This window comes from Scleropages formosus, chromosome 11, assembly GCF_900964775.1.
Source record: "Scleropages formosus chromosome 11, fSclFor1.1, whole genome shotgun sequence".
In the NCBI taxonomy this organism is placed as follows: domain Eukaryota; kingdom Metazoa; phylum Chordata; class Actinopteri; order Osteoglossiformes; family Osteoglossidae; genus Scleropages; species Scleropages formosus.
This window is the reverse complement of record NC_041816.1, coordinates 16,926,104-16,939,727: the sequence shown is the minus strand read 5'-3', so window position 1 is coordinate 16,939,727 and position 13,624 is coordinate 16,926,104. Positions and strand designations below refer to the sequence as shown.

Sequence of the window (13,624 nt, the reverse complement as noted above, 5' to 3'; positions counted from 1 at the left end):
ACTGAAATGCATTCAAGAAAACTCTTCTTGAATGCAAGGTGGGCTCCAATGAGACAGACAGCAACTATGAGATTCATCATAAGAAGAAAAAACAATTACTGCTTTTTAACGTTCTCTGCATCATATCTTGCGAAAGTTTTTGAAAGTATCACTGGCATAAATGTCAGGAAATTAATTTACGCAAAGAAATAAACTGCTGAAATATGTTGAACTTGATGCTACCGGTTTAAACTCTCAAGGGCTTTGATTTTAACGTCTTTCTAACAAAGCACATTGATAAAAGCTGGATGTGTAACAATAGTGTGTTACATGCAACTTTAGACGTGTGTGGCTTGGACAGGATGTGCCATTCGGTGACAAAAGTTTGGGTCAGTCGGGACCACCCTGATGTCTTCTAGGCTGAGTGAACATTATTTATATTTATTCATTTAGTTGACACTTTTCTCCAAAGCAACTTACAATGTTAAGGTACTTACAATTATTTACCCGTTATACAGCCGGGTAATTTTACTGGAGCAATTTAGGGTAAGTACCTTGCTCAAGGGCACTACAGCCAGAGGGGGGGACTGAACCTGCAACCTTTGGATCCAAAGACAGTAGCTCTAACCACTACATTACCACCTGTCCTATTATAGCTCTTACTGTTCATGTTAACATCTTGTCTCCAAAGCATCTTTGAATACATCGTTGAATGGATTTCATCTTGGACTTAACTCAAAATATATGTGCTAAAAACAACACAATAATGTTTGTTCCACACATGTTCTACATGCAAACATAATTCAACAGGATTCATTGCTTCAATCCCTTGTGAGATTAGAAAATTCAAGAATGTGGCTACGTTTACTATGCTTATTGTGTTTACTATTATCTGTGAGCTCTTACAAAGACCTTGTGGTTATAGATGGTTATGTAGAATATACACACCTGTCTTTATATACTTTATTGTCTGAAAAGTTATTACTGCAAAAAGAATACATGCAAATGCCTTTTTGTGTCAAGAGTAATGGGCCCTTGGCTTGGTGTTAAAGAGAAGAGTTGTTAAAAAGCATTATTTAAAGCATAATATAATGTGTATCTTAAGTAAGAACTACAATTTCATTACTCAAGTGACACATTCCACAAAAGCAATTTGCAGTATTTCACCTATTTATAAATCCAAGTCTTTTATTGAGCAATTTTGGCTAAATACCTTGCTTGAGGGTACTATAGTGATACCACAGAGCAGTGATGAAACCACCATCCTTCAGGTTTCAAATCCTTGTCCTTAACCAATATACACTCTGCTTTCTCACATCTGCAAGACATAGAAAATGAGAGTGAGATGTGGTATAATAATAATAATAATAATTTTATGATTATTATTCTGTTGTTGTTGTTACTGCTAGTGATACTTATACAAGCTATTTATTAGTACACTTCAATGTAAGAAATGCAGGCAGTTGTACGTTGGGCTTTCATTTAAACTAATGTGCACAGACAATGATATGTCATTGTCTATATATATATTATATGTACTGTGTATATATATATATACACACACACACACACACACACACACACACACATTTTCTGAACCGCTTGTCCCATTCAGGGTCACAGCGAGCCAGAGCCTAACCCGGCAACACCAGGGCGTAGGGCTGGAGGGGGAGGGGACACACCCAGGACGGGACGCCAGTCCGTCGTAAGGCATCCCAAGTGGGACTCAAACCTCAGACCCACTATATATATATATATATATATATATATATATATACATATATATATGTATATACAGTATTTCAGGAAACCATTAAGGCTCTTAGCAAGGAACTAAGGAAGACTGCCTGCTTGGTCCACATCTGGAGGAAATTAACAGCTGGAGCGAGGTGGCCGTCCGGCGATCCTGCTTCTTACGCGAATCAGCTGGAGGCAACTTCGCTGAGAGTAACAACCAACCAGACGTCAGAAGTTTTCTCTGAGCACTTTTCATGTAGCACAGGCCATTTTAGAGGAGCTCAAGACATTCGCGATCCCTACACACTGAGCAGCGTCGACAATGTATGCCCAGCAGCTGATGTTTGTGGCATCCTTGCTGGCCCTAGAGACAGGGTACTCTCAGAGGAGCACACAGGTTATGGTCATGTTGCAGTACTTCGACAGGAGAATAGCCCAGTTGGAGGTAGGAGCAAAACAAACAGTATAAAAAGACTCCTTCTCTTGCGTTTCTTTCTCTTGGTTTTCTCTGATTATTATTGTTAGTATTGAGTAATAGAAATAGTAGTTCAAATTTGTATGTATTTTCCACCTGTATTTTAGAGCCCTTTTCACAGAACGTAGAGTTCACAGTGCAGAGTTTGAGTAAATAAAGTTTCCAATAACCACTGGACAAGGTGAGAATTACAGAATTTGTAAAACATTTTTACCTGGCAAATATACGCAGATTACAAAGTTTTACAGCACCCCTTGTCCAGGATCGTCCGACCAAACGTGACCGGAGCATACAGGCGTATGAGCGGAAGCTCTATGACCTCTCCGCGGAGACGCGGCACCATCTGGATGGCCTGAGCATTTACAAGGTGGAGATCAGGAGCCAGGTGGACAGCATAGGAATGAGAATGGACCGAGCGGAAAGGGACATTGAATACATGGAGAACCGCAGCCCTTCGCAGTCCTACATCGAGACCGACGACAGGATTTTGGAGCAGCAGGTGAAGGATGCTCAACAAGAAAGTTGGAGCAAGCTCAACCAGAACACAGGTAAAGAACCACACGCAGGTAGGAACACTGTAAAGTGTAAACTCGAGAGAGGCCCAGACACCCTGAAGTGGGGTGCATCTTAACATAAAAATGTAATTCATAATAAAAAAAAAAATCCTTAATCGCCCTTTCGGACGATTAAATCTTTTACAAATGTACTATGAAAGGAATTTTATCGTATGGAATCGTGCACGTTAATGCGGAAAACATTTTTTATCACGGTGGAGCACATTGAGATTCTGCTTTGAAAGAACAGCTCATGAAAATGAAGCTGGCCCACTGATTCTGTTTATATGTTTACAACACCGTGGGTAATGACCGCCAGCCAGGTGTCTCCTATCTGCTGGAAACAGAGCTATGAAATGGAAACACTTTCTGGCTCAGTGGTTTAGCTTTGCTGAAAACTCTTTCTATTTATGAATAAGCCCGGGTGCAAGCATTTGAAAATCAATAACATTACTGAAAACTTTCCAATATATATTTTTTTTTTTACATATGGCTGCAAAACTACATTCTTTCGCCACGTCTGCGCTATTACACAAAACATGGATTTTTTTGGGCGGTTTTTACAGTTTTACGTTCTTGTCGTCAGGGAGCTAAAACAATTAGGCGTTGCTGCGCGCTGTCGAGAAAACTTGACATTTGATCTGGAAAGCTCGTTTCTTACAAGGATAACAGGAAAACAAACTGATACGCGGTACAACATTTGGTTTAGAAACAGCCTTCAATCTGTTTAAATGGATTCTGCTTAATGCATATTTGAACGGGAAATTCTTGGCAACATCCATTGCTTTCCTCAGGAGGAAACGCATATCGTACCATCATCCCCCACATACTGTATGTGCAGCGCTATGGTAAACATCCAAAAGCACAGCAGCATTGTTGTTCTTGGGATCCCTGAGCACATTAGTCGTTCGCACCTTCGCTCTGCTAGATTGCGGTGCGGTACCGACAAGCGCGAAGTCCCTGAAGGTCGTGAAGAGAGCCGGAGACATGCAGGGTGCCTGGCTGAGAGACCCCGGCAAAGGCTCAGCGTACTTCTTCGGTGGGACACGGAACAGTACAGTGGTGGAATTTGCCTCCCTGCAGGCTTTCACCGAGACCAACCGCTCAGAGACACCTGGTGCTGTCGAGCTCCCGCTCCCTTGGCAAGGGGACCGGCCGCGCCGTGTTCAACGGCCTCCTCTACTACCACGAAGCCGGCGCAGCGAACGAAATTGTCAAGGTGCACATCCGCAACCGAACCGTCAGCGACACCGTGCTGCTGCGCGGGGCGGGCCGTCTGCCGGCCTTCTCGCTCGCTCCGCAGACCTTCATCCGGCTGGCTGTCGACGAGCTGGGGGTGTGGGCCGTTCGTGCTGACCCGGACTTCGGAGGTAACCTGGCGGTCGCCAAGCTGGACAGGACCAACCTGGCAGCGGAGCACACGTGGGACACGCCCTGTAAGGGTAGGGATGCAGAGGTGGCCACTGTGCGGCACACTGCATGTGGTGTACGACACAGGCTACAGCGGCCGCTCCAGCGTGCGGTGCCTCTTTGACATCCAAGACACCATCCGCAGTGGGGAGACCCCTCCGCTCTTCTTCCCCAAGCGGTACACCAGCCATCCCAGCATGCACTACCACCCCAAAGACAAGGAGATCTATGCCTGGGATGATGGATACCAGACCATCTACAAGGTGGAGGTCAGGAGAAAGAACACACACACACACACACACACACACACACACACACACACACACACACACACACACACACACACACACACACACACACACACACACACACACACACACACACACACACACACACACACACTTTCAGAACCGCTTGTCCCATACGGGGTCACGGGGAACCGGAGCCTACCCGGCAACACAGGGCGTAAGGCCGGAGGGGGAAGGGGACATACCCAGGACAGGACGCCAGTCCACCACAAGGCACCCCAAGCGGGACTTGAACCCCAGACCCACTGGAGAGCAGGACTGTGGTCTAACCCACTGCGCCACCGCACCCCGGAGAAAGAACATGTCTTGAAAATGTGTGTCACGGCTAAAACTGCCCACAGACTCTTTCGCCTGGCCCTGTACAACAGAGCATATTAATAACTAGGTTTATTACACCACATTTTTGTATTCTGTTTAAAGTACATTTAGTAGACCTTAAGGTGTGTGACAAAAAAAGTGATGGCGATGGCAGGGTTCCCACACAGTAAAAGAATAGTTTTATTCTAACACAGCTTTCAATGTAAACTCTGGATTTTCAGCTGTATTCAAATGTATTTACGTGAATTTATGTAAATTCAGTAATTTTGGGGACAGTAAAATTCAGTAAATTCAGATAAAGCTGGTAGTGTAGAAATTTGTGCTACTATCTTTAGACCCAAAGGTTGCAGGTTCTATCCCCACCTCTGGCTGTAGTACCCTTAAGCAAGGAACTTACCCTAAACATTGCTCCAGTGAAATAACCCAGCTGCACAAATGGGTAAATAATTGTAGGTAGACTACCATTGTAAGTGGCTTTGGAGAAAAGCATCAGCTGAATGAATAAATGTAAATTTTATAAAGACCCATTCCCAACAGGGTTTCCTCAGAAAGGCAGCAAATCACATTATATTTACTCGTTACAATTATTACAGTTACAAGCTTACAATTATTTACCCAGCTGGGTCATTTTACTGGTGCAATTTAGGGTTAAGTACTTTGCTCAAGGGTACTACAGCTGGAGGTGGGAATCAAACTGTGACGTTTGGGTCCGAAGGCAGTGGCGCAAACCACTACACTACCGGCTGCTCCATTCATTTAAAATCACAAGAAGATTAATGCACGGTGACAGATGTGGTATCTGCACATACTACTGGTAAAAAGTACATTCTTGCTTTGGGTAAATATACAGAATCGTTTGGCGACATCTGCTGGAATGCCTGAGAATTGCATCTGCAGTACAGCCACACTTCAAAGTCTATTACAGTCCATTTATTCCTTTAGCTGATGCTGTTCTCCAAAGCACACACACACACACACACACACACACACACACACACACACACACTTTCTGACCCGCTTGTCCCATATGGGGTCGCGGGGAGCCAGAGCCTGGCCCGGCAACACAGGGCGTAAGGCCAGAGGGGGAGGGGGACACACCCAGGATGGGACGCCAGTCCATCGCAAGGCACCCCAAGCAGGACTCGAACCCCAGACCCACCGGAGATCAGGACCCGGTCCAACCCACTGCGCCACCGCTCCCCCCTTCTCCAAAGCAACTTATATTTATTTACCCATTTATATGGTTGGGTAATTTTACCAGAGTAATTTAGAGTAAGTACCTTCCTCAAGGGTGCTACTGCTGGAGGTGGGATTCAAGCTTGCAACCCATGGTTCTAAAGGCAGCAGCCCTAACCACGACACTACCAGCTTTGCCTGTATATCTGTCCAAGCATGTGCCTTTAAATGAGTAATAAAATAACTGATATAACAGTTAGACAATATAAATTACACTTCTAAATCACATTTGTGCCAACAAATTATTACTTTTCAAAACAGCAATAAGTGCTAACTAAAATACTGTAGTAATTTTCTATTGATTTGTATGAAATTTCATGAATTAAAATATAAAACAAGCCATGCTTTGGGTCCACTGTGGTTTTATTTTAAGACCAGCATCGGGGGGACCACAAAATCTTCATAAGCCTTCAAGAATCTTTATTTTTTTCAGTCAGCAGTAGATAATATTTGTTTTTTCATGTGAGGGGGTGTGGTGGCGCAGTGGGTTGGACCACAGTCCTGCTGTCCGGTGGGTCTGGGGTTCGAGTCCCGCTTGGGGTACCTTGCGACGGACTGGCGTCCCGTCCTGGGTGTGTCCCCTCCCCCTCCGGCCTTACGCCCTGTGTTGCCGGGTAGGCTCCGGTTCCCCCGTGACCCCGTATGGGACAAGCGGCTCTGGAAATGTGTGTGTGTGTGTGTGTGTGTGTGTGTGTTTTTTCATGTAGGAGAGTTTAGATACTGAATACTGCTATTGGTCCTGTAAATAGTAAAGCACCTTAATAAAAAGGGTGTTTGTTCATTGTCAGTACAATAATCTAAAATATGAATACTCCCTTTTCAGCAGCAAACTAGCTTGTTTGTTAATAAAGAAATATTTAAATCATTATGACAGACACATTCCAAGGGAGGGGCGGTAGGGTGTTTTAGCAGGTGATCCTGCTGACTCACAGCTCCAAGGTTTCAGGTTGAAATCTGAGCTCTGCCTTCCATGTGCCTCTAGAGTTTGCACGTCTCTCCGTGTTCACCCTGTGACTGCCAGGATTTCCTCCCACAATGTGAAGACACGATTTATGCAAAACTGTGCTTTTTTTTAAATTGCCTTCAGAGTCTGACAGTGCTGCGTACAGAAATCTTATAAGGTAACTTTACTCACGTTTACTTTTTCACTTTCACATTTTCGTGATGTAAATTATCTTGCTATGTACTTTGTACATTCTTTTCATTACTTGCACCTGCACCTACTACGCACTGCAATTACAGTCACTTACTCACTTTCAATAAGCACTTACCCTACGGCAGGGTAGAAGAGGTCTAGAGCCTATCCTGGAGACATAGGGCACTACGTTAGGCAGTCCATGGTAGAGAAGCCATACGCAGTCATTCACTCACACATATTCAAAATTTAAAGATACCGATGCATGTATCCAGACTGCTACCCGCTGCACCACCTTGCCTGCAGCTATAGTGTTAATTTCCTGGGTTCTTAAAAGAACTCAAGAAGCAAATATTACAGATAATATTTATGTACAATACTGTATTAAAGTTTTGACAACAAAAAATACGTGCTCCAAAGACGTGCACGTGAGAGAAGGAACACCCAGAACTCCCAAACCAGAAAATCCCATAATACTTGGTATCATAAGACCAACACATTGATGTGATCCGTATAACTGGTTCAGCAACAAAAACGGTATAATGGATGACCTCATAAGTTATTCATAAATGTATGTGTCTTTACCATGTTTGTGGCCTTTTTTATTTTTTCCATAAAGCTGCAAAAACCAAAGCTGTTCAATATCTGAGCAACCACAAACACATCAGGTATTGTGTGCGGAAAGTAGTTCATAACATGGTCCTGATTAATACAGGAAACATCCTTCTGGAACCGACTTCTCAGGTGCTGCGAGAACCCTGTAAAGTTTAAACGTAAAGGTGTACGTGAGGAAATTAGCGAAACTATGACACGGGAACGTCGGGACTATTCTCGCTCTTCTCGCTTGTTCTGCGTGACACGACTTGCCCCCGTATCATAAGTGGAGCTGTTTACCAGTTAAAATTCAGTGTTAGTCAGAATACAACGGTGCTTCTGTGTGAGAATCAGATGAAGAAATGTTGTGGTGTGGAAACTTTCCAGATGACCAAAACAGGAAGTAGCAAAATAGCCAAAAATCACACAAAGGACTTAGTTTTTTGAATTTTTTTAGAAAGTTTAGTTAGATTACTGTAAAAACACAGTACTTTTACATTTCTGATATGAGCTTCAAGGGTATATCTGGCTCCTTTGCCCAAAGAGACATAATGTTAAATGAGCAACTTTACAGTTAATAATCCATTTATACAGCAGGGTATTCCTACTGTATCAAATCAGGGTAAATACCTTGATCAAGGGCACTACAGCAAGGGTGGGAATCAAACAGAGATCTTCAGATTGAAAGGCAACAGTCGTAACCACCTCATCAGCTGCTGGTCCAGTATTATCACAGTACACCAGCACTAAAGTCGTTTAAGTTCAATGTGCCCCCAAACTGTTACAGGAATGTTTTGAATTTCCAAGAAAGGGTTGGATTACAGCAACTATTGAAAAGTTTGTCAGGCAACTGGCCCTGGAGTGGTTAGAGACTCTGCCTTCAGTCCTCATTTCACCTCCAGCTCACACACACACACACTGCCAGAAACCACTTGCCCCATGCGGGGGTCACGGTGAGCCGGAGCGCAAGGCTGGAGGGGGAGGAGACGCACCCAGGACGGGATGCCAGTCCATCACAAGGCACCCTAAGCAGGACTCGAACCCCAGACCCACCAGAGAGCAGGCACAGGCCAAACCCATGGTGTCCCCCCATACCTCCAAGCTGTAATACCCTTGAACAAGGTACTAACTCTAAATTGCTCCAGTAAAAATTACCCAGGTGTATAAATGAGGAAATAATTTTAAGTAGCTTAACATTGTAAGTCGCTTTGGAGAAAAGTGTCAGACAAGTGAATAAATGTAAATGTCGTTTGGAATGATACAGAAACTGTAATTGCCACAATTGACCACAGGAGGGAGACAAACTTCCAACAACTGCTGGTAAGTGCCTGCTGTGCCCTCCAGCTTTAGACGATGCCTGTCAAACAAGGCAGTTATATGGATAAAATACCAGCAGAAAGCAACCAGCTGTCATTGAGGTCATTTTAAAACTGCATTTGCTCTTATACGTGCAACACATTAAATTCTTTAAACGGCCAGCTACCTGTCACGTCATTTTAATCATTTAAATACACACGACAACACGCTATCTATCTTATAAAACAATCACAATGTTAGTAGTTCGGTCTGAGTCCCTAACGCTCGGACAGCGCGGCTTCCTGACGCACGCGGCAGGTCATTGGACGGCAGACTTGTAACGGGTCGAGCCGCTGGGTTGCAGCGAAGTGACCCCCGCGAGCGTGGTCACGCGTAGCGCCCTCGCGCTGGCAGCGGGAGTGGCGTCGGGTCGGGAGCGCGTTGAGCGCGTGAATGGAAGCGCTGGGTTTTTGTTTTTTTCTTTTCTTTTCTCAGTCGTCAGTACGCAGCTGGCTGAGGAGTTCTCAAACTGGGCTGTTTTAAGAAGGTAAGCGATTATTTTTTTTTTTAATGCTTTTCACTTAATTGTTTTACTTTAGTTCTGTGCGCTCAGTTACGATTAAGTTAATGTATTATTCCGTCGCTGTGTTAGTCGTTTTTCCCCCCTAAACATAACATATCACCGTCGTGTGTGTTACTCGAACTCCGGTGGCCGCGCGCGCGTCAGTCACCGCGGACCGAATGTTCCTTCATGTTCCATTAAAGTTAGTCTGTATGTCCTAATACTCCTGACACGTAAACTTTTAATACTTCTTTTCACACTTTCATTAACGTAGTCCGCCAGGTCGTCGATGTTTTAAGTTCACTTTCTTTCGGGTTCCTGTTTTTCGATAGCGCACGTATTTTGCATACATTTGGAACAGGTGTATCCTGTTGGCGAAGCGATCCAGTCACAGCACTCAGTCAGTCAGTGTCACCTGCCTGCGAACCACTCGTTTTCTCGGCAATAAATAATTGCACATAAACATTTACAAACTACACTTAGTTTGTGCACTTCTGTATTTCTGGGGACCTCACAAACATCATGTGACATGATCACAGAAAGACTAAGACTAAGAGAAACCAGCACAGTTTTTTTTTTTTTTTTTTTTTTTTTTTTTTTTTTTTTGTGTCTGTAAATGTTTGTTTACAGGATTTTAAAAAAGATTCCAGCAACGTTTTTATTTCTTCCTAGAAACCTAGATATAATGTTGTATTTTAATTAGGGAAGTCTGAAATACTGAAACAAGATTTGGTGTGTGTACCCAACAAATAAGCCTATTATTGATATTCCGCATCATTTGTCGTATTATTGTCTGGCGTCCTTGTCCAAGGCGACATAAAATGACAATTTTACAGTAATTTATCAATTTATATGCCAGAATATTGTTACTGTTTCAATTCACTTATTACTGATTAAAATTTGTGCATGTTTCTTTAAAACTGTTTTGTGCGTGAATGCAAGAGCACTGGATACTTTCACAGTGAGATTTATAATGAATGTGTACTATAAAAAGAATTAAGAAGAAATTGGGTTTTAATGAAGCACATTAAGATAATATGCAGTTTTATGAGAGCTGCTGGAGCGCACCCCTAAGGCTTGTCTCTTAGGTTGGGGGGGTTCAGCTGGGTGGCACTATGGCGAGAATGATGGATGTTGATGTTGCACTCTCAACCACAGGACTTTGGAGTTTTTAATTGAAGACTCTTACCGAACAACCACAGAGATAAACTGTTTCGGCAAATGGCACCCGACATAGATGACACTCGAATTGTAGAGTATGTGAATTCACAGTGTGCGCAGCTGCTGGTGTCCCCCTCTTCAGTCATCGCTCGGCTATTCGTGGGTAGTGTGCTTCAGGATCCCTGGAAGTGCAACACTTTGGATGACACTGAGGGGTAATAAAAGGCCTTTCTAACTTAAATCTTCTTGTTGTTGTGTGGTTTCAGCCAAGTAGTCTGTATGCATTGTTTATCAAAATAATTCCTGTAAACATTTATGGAAAAATCATGCCACAAATAATAAATCTGCGATTTGTGCCTCTTTAAGAGTTCGCGTTTACAAAAGGCCTTTTCATGATGTTATGAAAGGTCTTTTCAGATTGGAATTTTATATGATGAAAAAATTTAACTCTTACGTAATTTCCAAGTAAATGTGTATTGTTCTGTATGCTTGTGGTAACTAATTGATAACCTAGCAGTACATTCAATCTGAGCACACTAGTCAAGTGATCAAAGTATGGGCTAAACCCCGGAAGGAATTATCCTTTCAGAGCTATACTCATTAATTATTCTGTCAAAACACATGGATAGACCCGAGTTGTTGACTAAGTCATTTCGATAATCCTCCTTGAATAATGTCAGAATGAGGAGCATCTTCATTTTGGATGAGGTTTTATATAGAGAATTGTCAGTGTATTTTCTTTAGAATAAGTCATGGTGGAATTGGGGGGGTGAACATTACATTTAGGGGGCAATACAGATGCCATGTAAATGTAATTGTTCCCTTAGCTGGGTGATATCCTTGAAGCTCGGCTCGATTTTAAACTCAAAGGCAAACTCAAAGGCCCTAAACCAGTCTGAGAACAGGGGCAAAGAATCAAAGGCGATTTTGCTCAGAACTGACAGTTTTTGGCCACTGGCATAGATCTGTAATTCATGTGTCCAGGCAGGCAAAGAAAGTCAGCCTCGTGTGTTTTCCTTTGAAACAGACATAGCTTTCGTTCAGTGTTTAACCAGCAGAGGGAAACTGCTTTTTTTGCTTTTGGTCAGCTTTGTTTTTAACACTGAGTATGGGATTTAATTAGGTGCGCCAGAAAAACGAGCCTTCTTCAGAAATTTGCATTTACACGTGTGAATTCAGTAGCATTGACTACATTTTGGCAGAAGAATATTTGTTACTGTAACCACTGTTTTAATTTCAAGCAGGTGAAGGCAACGGGAACCCAAGGAAACCAGAATGTAACCAATTCCCCCTGAAGCTGAACAGAGAGAATTAAACGAACATTGTTTTAATCATTTGGACTAATACGACCGTCTCTTGTCAGAACTAATCAAGTAAAGCCTTTAAATTCAAGAGTTCCTCAGTGAAGCGTGAACAAATAAGTCTTTGGAGGAATAAGCTACTAGATGGAATTTATGTGGGTTTTACTTGCAAGCATGTTTAAAGTACTGTTGGTTTGAGCTTTGTGATGTGCATTACTTTGCCTTTTCAATGAGGAAATGACTCACTGGGGCTGTCAAACCAGGGTACTGCTGTGATAATCAATTTAGGAAACAGAAAAAACAAAATACTATTTTATATCTATAGTAATTTTTCGTTGCTGCATAATCATTACAGATTTTGAATAATGCATTTGAACATGTGCGGCTTGGAACAGTTATAAACAGTCATTAATGTTTGTAAGTGGAAACGTTTGCAGTAACCTTACTGGCTTTGAAGGTAGCACAAGCATCCTGTCAGTGTAAAGAAGGACGTAACTCTTCATTTACACTAGTGTAACAGTGCATTTAAACTTGCTTTATCTTACAATTTTATTTCCACTATATTTTCACCTGTCCAAACACAGGTAGAATAGTTTTCTTTTATTGTTCCCTCCTTTAGAGAGCTGGAGACCTTTTGTCTTGACTCTTGAATTCTGTCAGCATCGACTGTCCATGTGGGTCAGGCATCTGTGTTTGCTTGCTATCACATTTCAGCCTCTGTACTTGAGGGCAGTGTTATTCTTCTGCGTATCATAGCATTCGTAGGAATAATGGGGTTAGGGGTGTGAGCAGGGGAGCATACAAATGCCATGTTTCCATGCCATTTTCTCCTGTGGACCCTTTCAGCACAGAGATTTTCCCTGGCATCTGCCTTGCTGCCAAAGGACCTCCAGCTCCTGAGCCAGGGCACTCACCTGCGCCTAGACTCGCACTGTGGATGGGGAACTGGGGAAGCTGCCTTGCACCAGATGGCTTTCCCCAGCTCTGGGGACACATGACAAAATGAACTACTATTTTGCTTATTGACCGAGGTGATAGTAATATTTGCAAATTCTCATGCCTGTGCATTACCTGTTTAGTTATTTTTTCTGGACTGGCTGTTTCCTTATAAGAAGTGGGCCTACTACAAAGAGTTGTGTCCCATTTGGCACTTGAATCCAGCTGACCCAGTTTTAGAACTGCGTGTGTATGTATTTTTGAGTGAGGTTTAGGGTGACAATTTTGCGCAATATGTTGGTTTCCCGTAGTTTGTGTAAAAGAAGGCATTTCATACTACTAGGACAACAAAGCATAGCTGGTACAGATGTTGAAACCGAAGAGGCTTTTTTAAGTGTTGGAACACAATTAGACAGAAGCTGCCTTAATGCTTGTCTAGGCTTGTTGCCAGCATCAAATAGTAGGGACTTATATGACAGTTGCCTGCATCATGCGAATTGCCAGGTAATCATGCTATGGGACCCATCTGTCTCATGGAAATGCCCAAAGACTGGTCTCTTGTTTTATTTGATCTGTTGAGATCTTATGGAAAGTTGAATGCTAATTCCAAAGAGGCATTGCT

General features: G+C 42.9%; 2 protein-coding genes across 7 annotated transcripts in view; both read left to right on the top strand.

Moving 5' to 3' along the window:
* Positions 1–2,038: 2,038 nt before the first annotated feature.
* On the top strand, positions 2,039–4,442 carry LOC108940890 (olfactomedin-like protein 3A; the record flags this gene model as incomplete). Its single annotated transcript, XM_074559708.1, is given in 5 exon segments — positions 2,039–2,161; positions 2,454–2,739; positions 3,674–3,891; positions 3,893–4,206; positions 4,208–4,442. Coding segments are annotated over 5 exon segments (1,176 nt in total), but the record flags the coding sequence as incomplete, so codon positions are not given.
* Positions 4,443–9,243: 4,801 nt separating this feature from the next.
* Positions 9,244–13,624, top strand: part of ppfibp2b (PPFIA binding protein 2b) — a 50,711-nt gene continuing 46,330 nt past the window's right edge. For 3 of the 6 annotated variants that reach the window (XM_018763787.2, XM_018763785.2, XM_018763786.2), the window contains exon 1: positions 9,244–9,589. The gene's annotated coding sequence lies outside the window, so the exon portion shown is untranslated. The remainder of the gene's footprint in view (positions 9,590–13,624) is intronic. The other 3 variants (XM_018763788.2, XM_018763789.2, XM_018763790.2) reach the window with 3 other exon arrangements.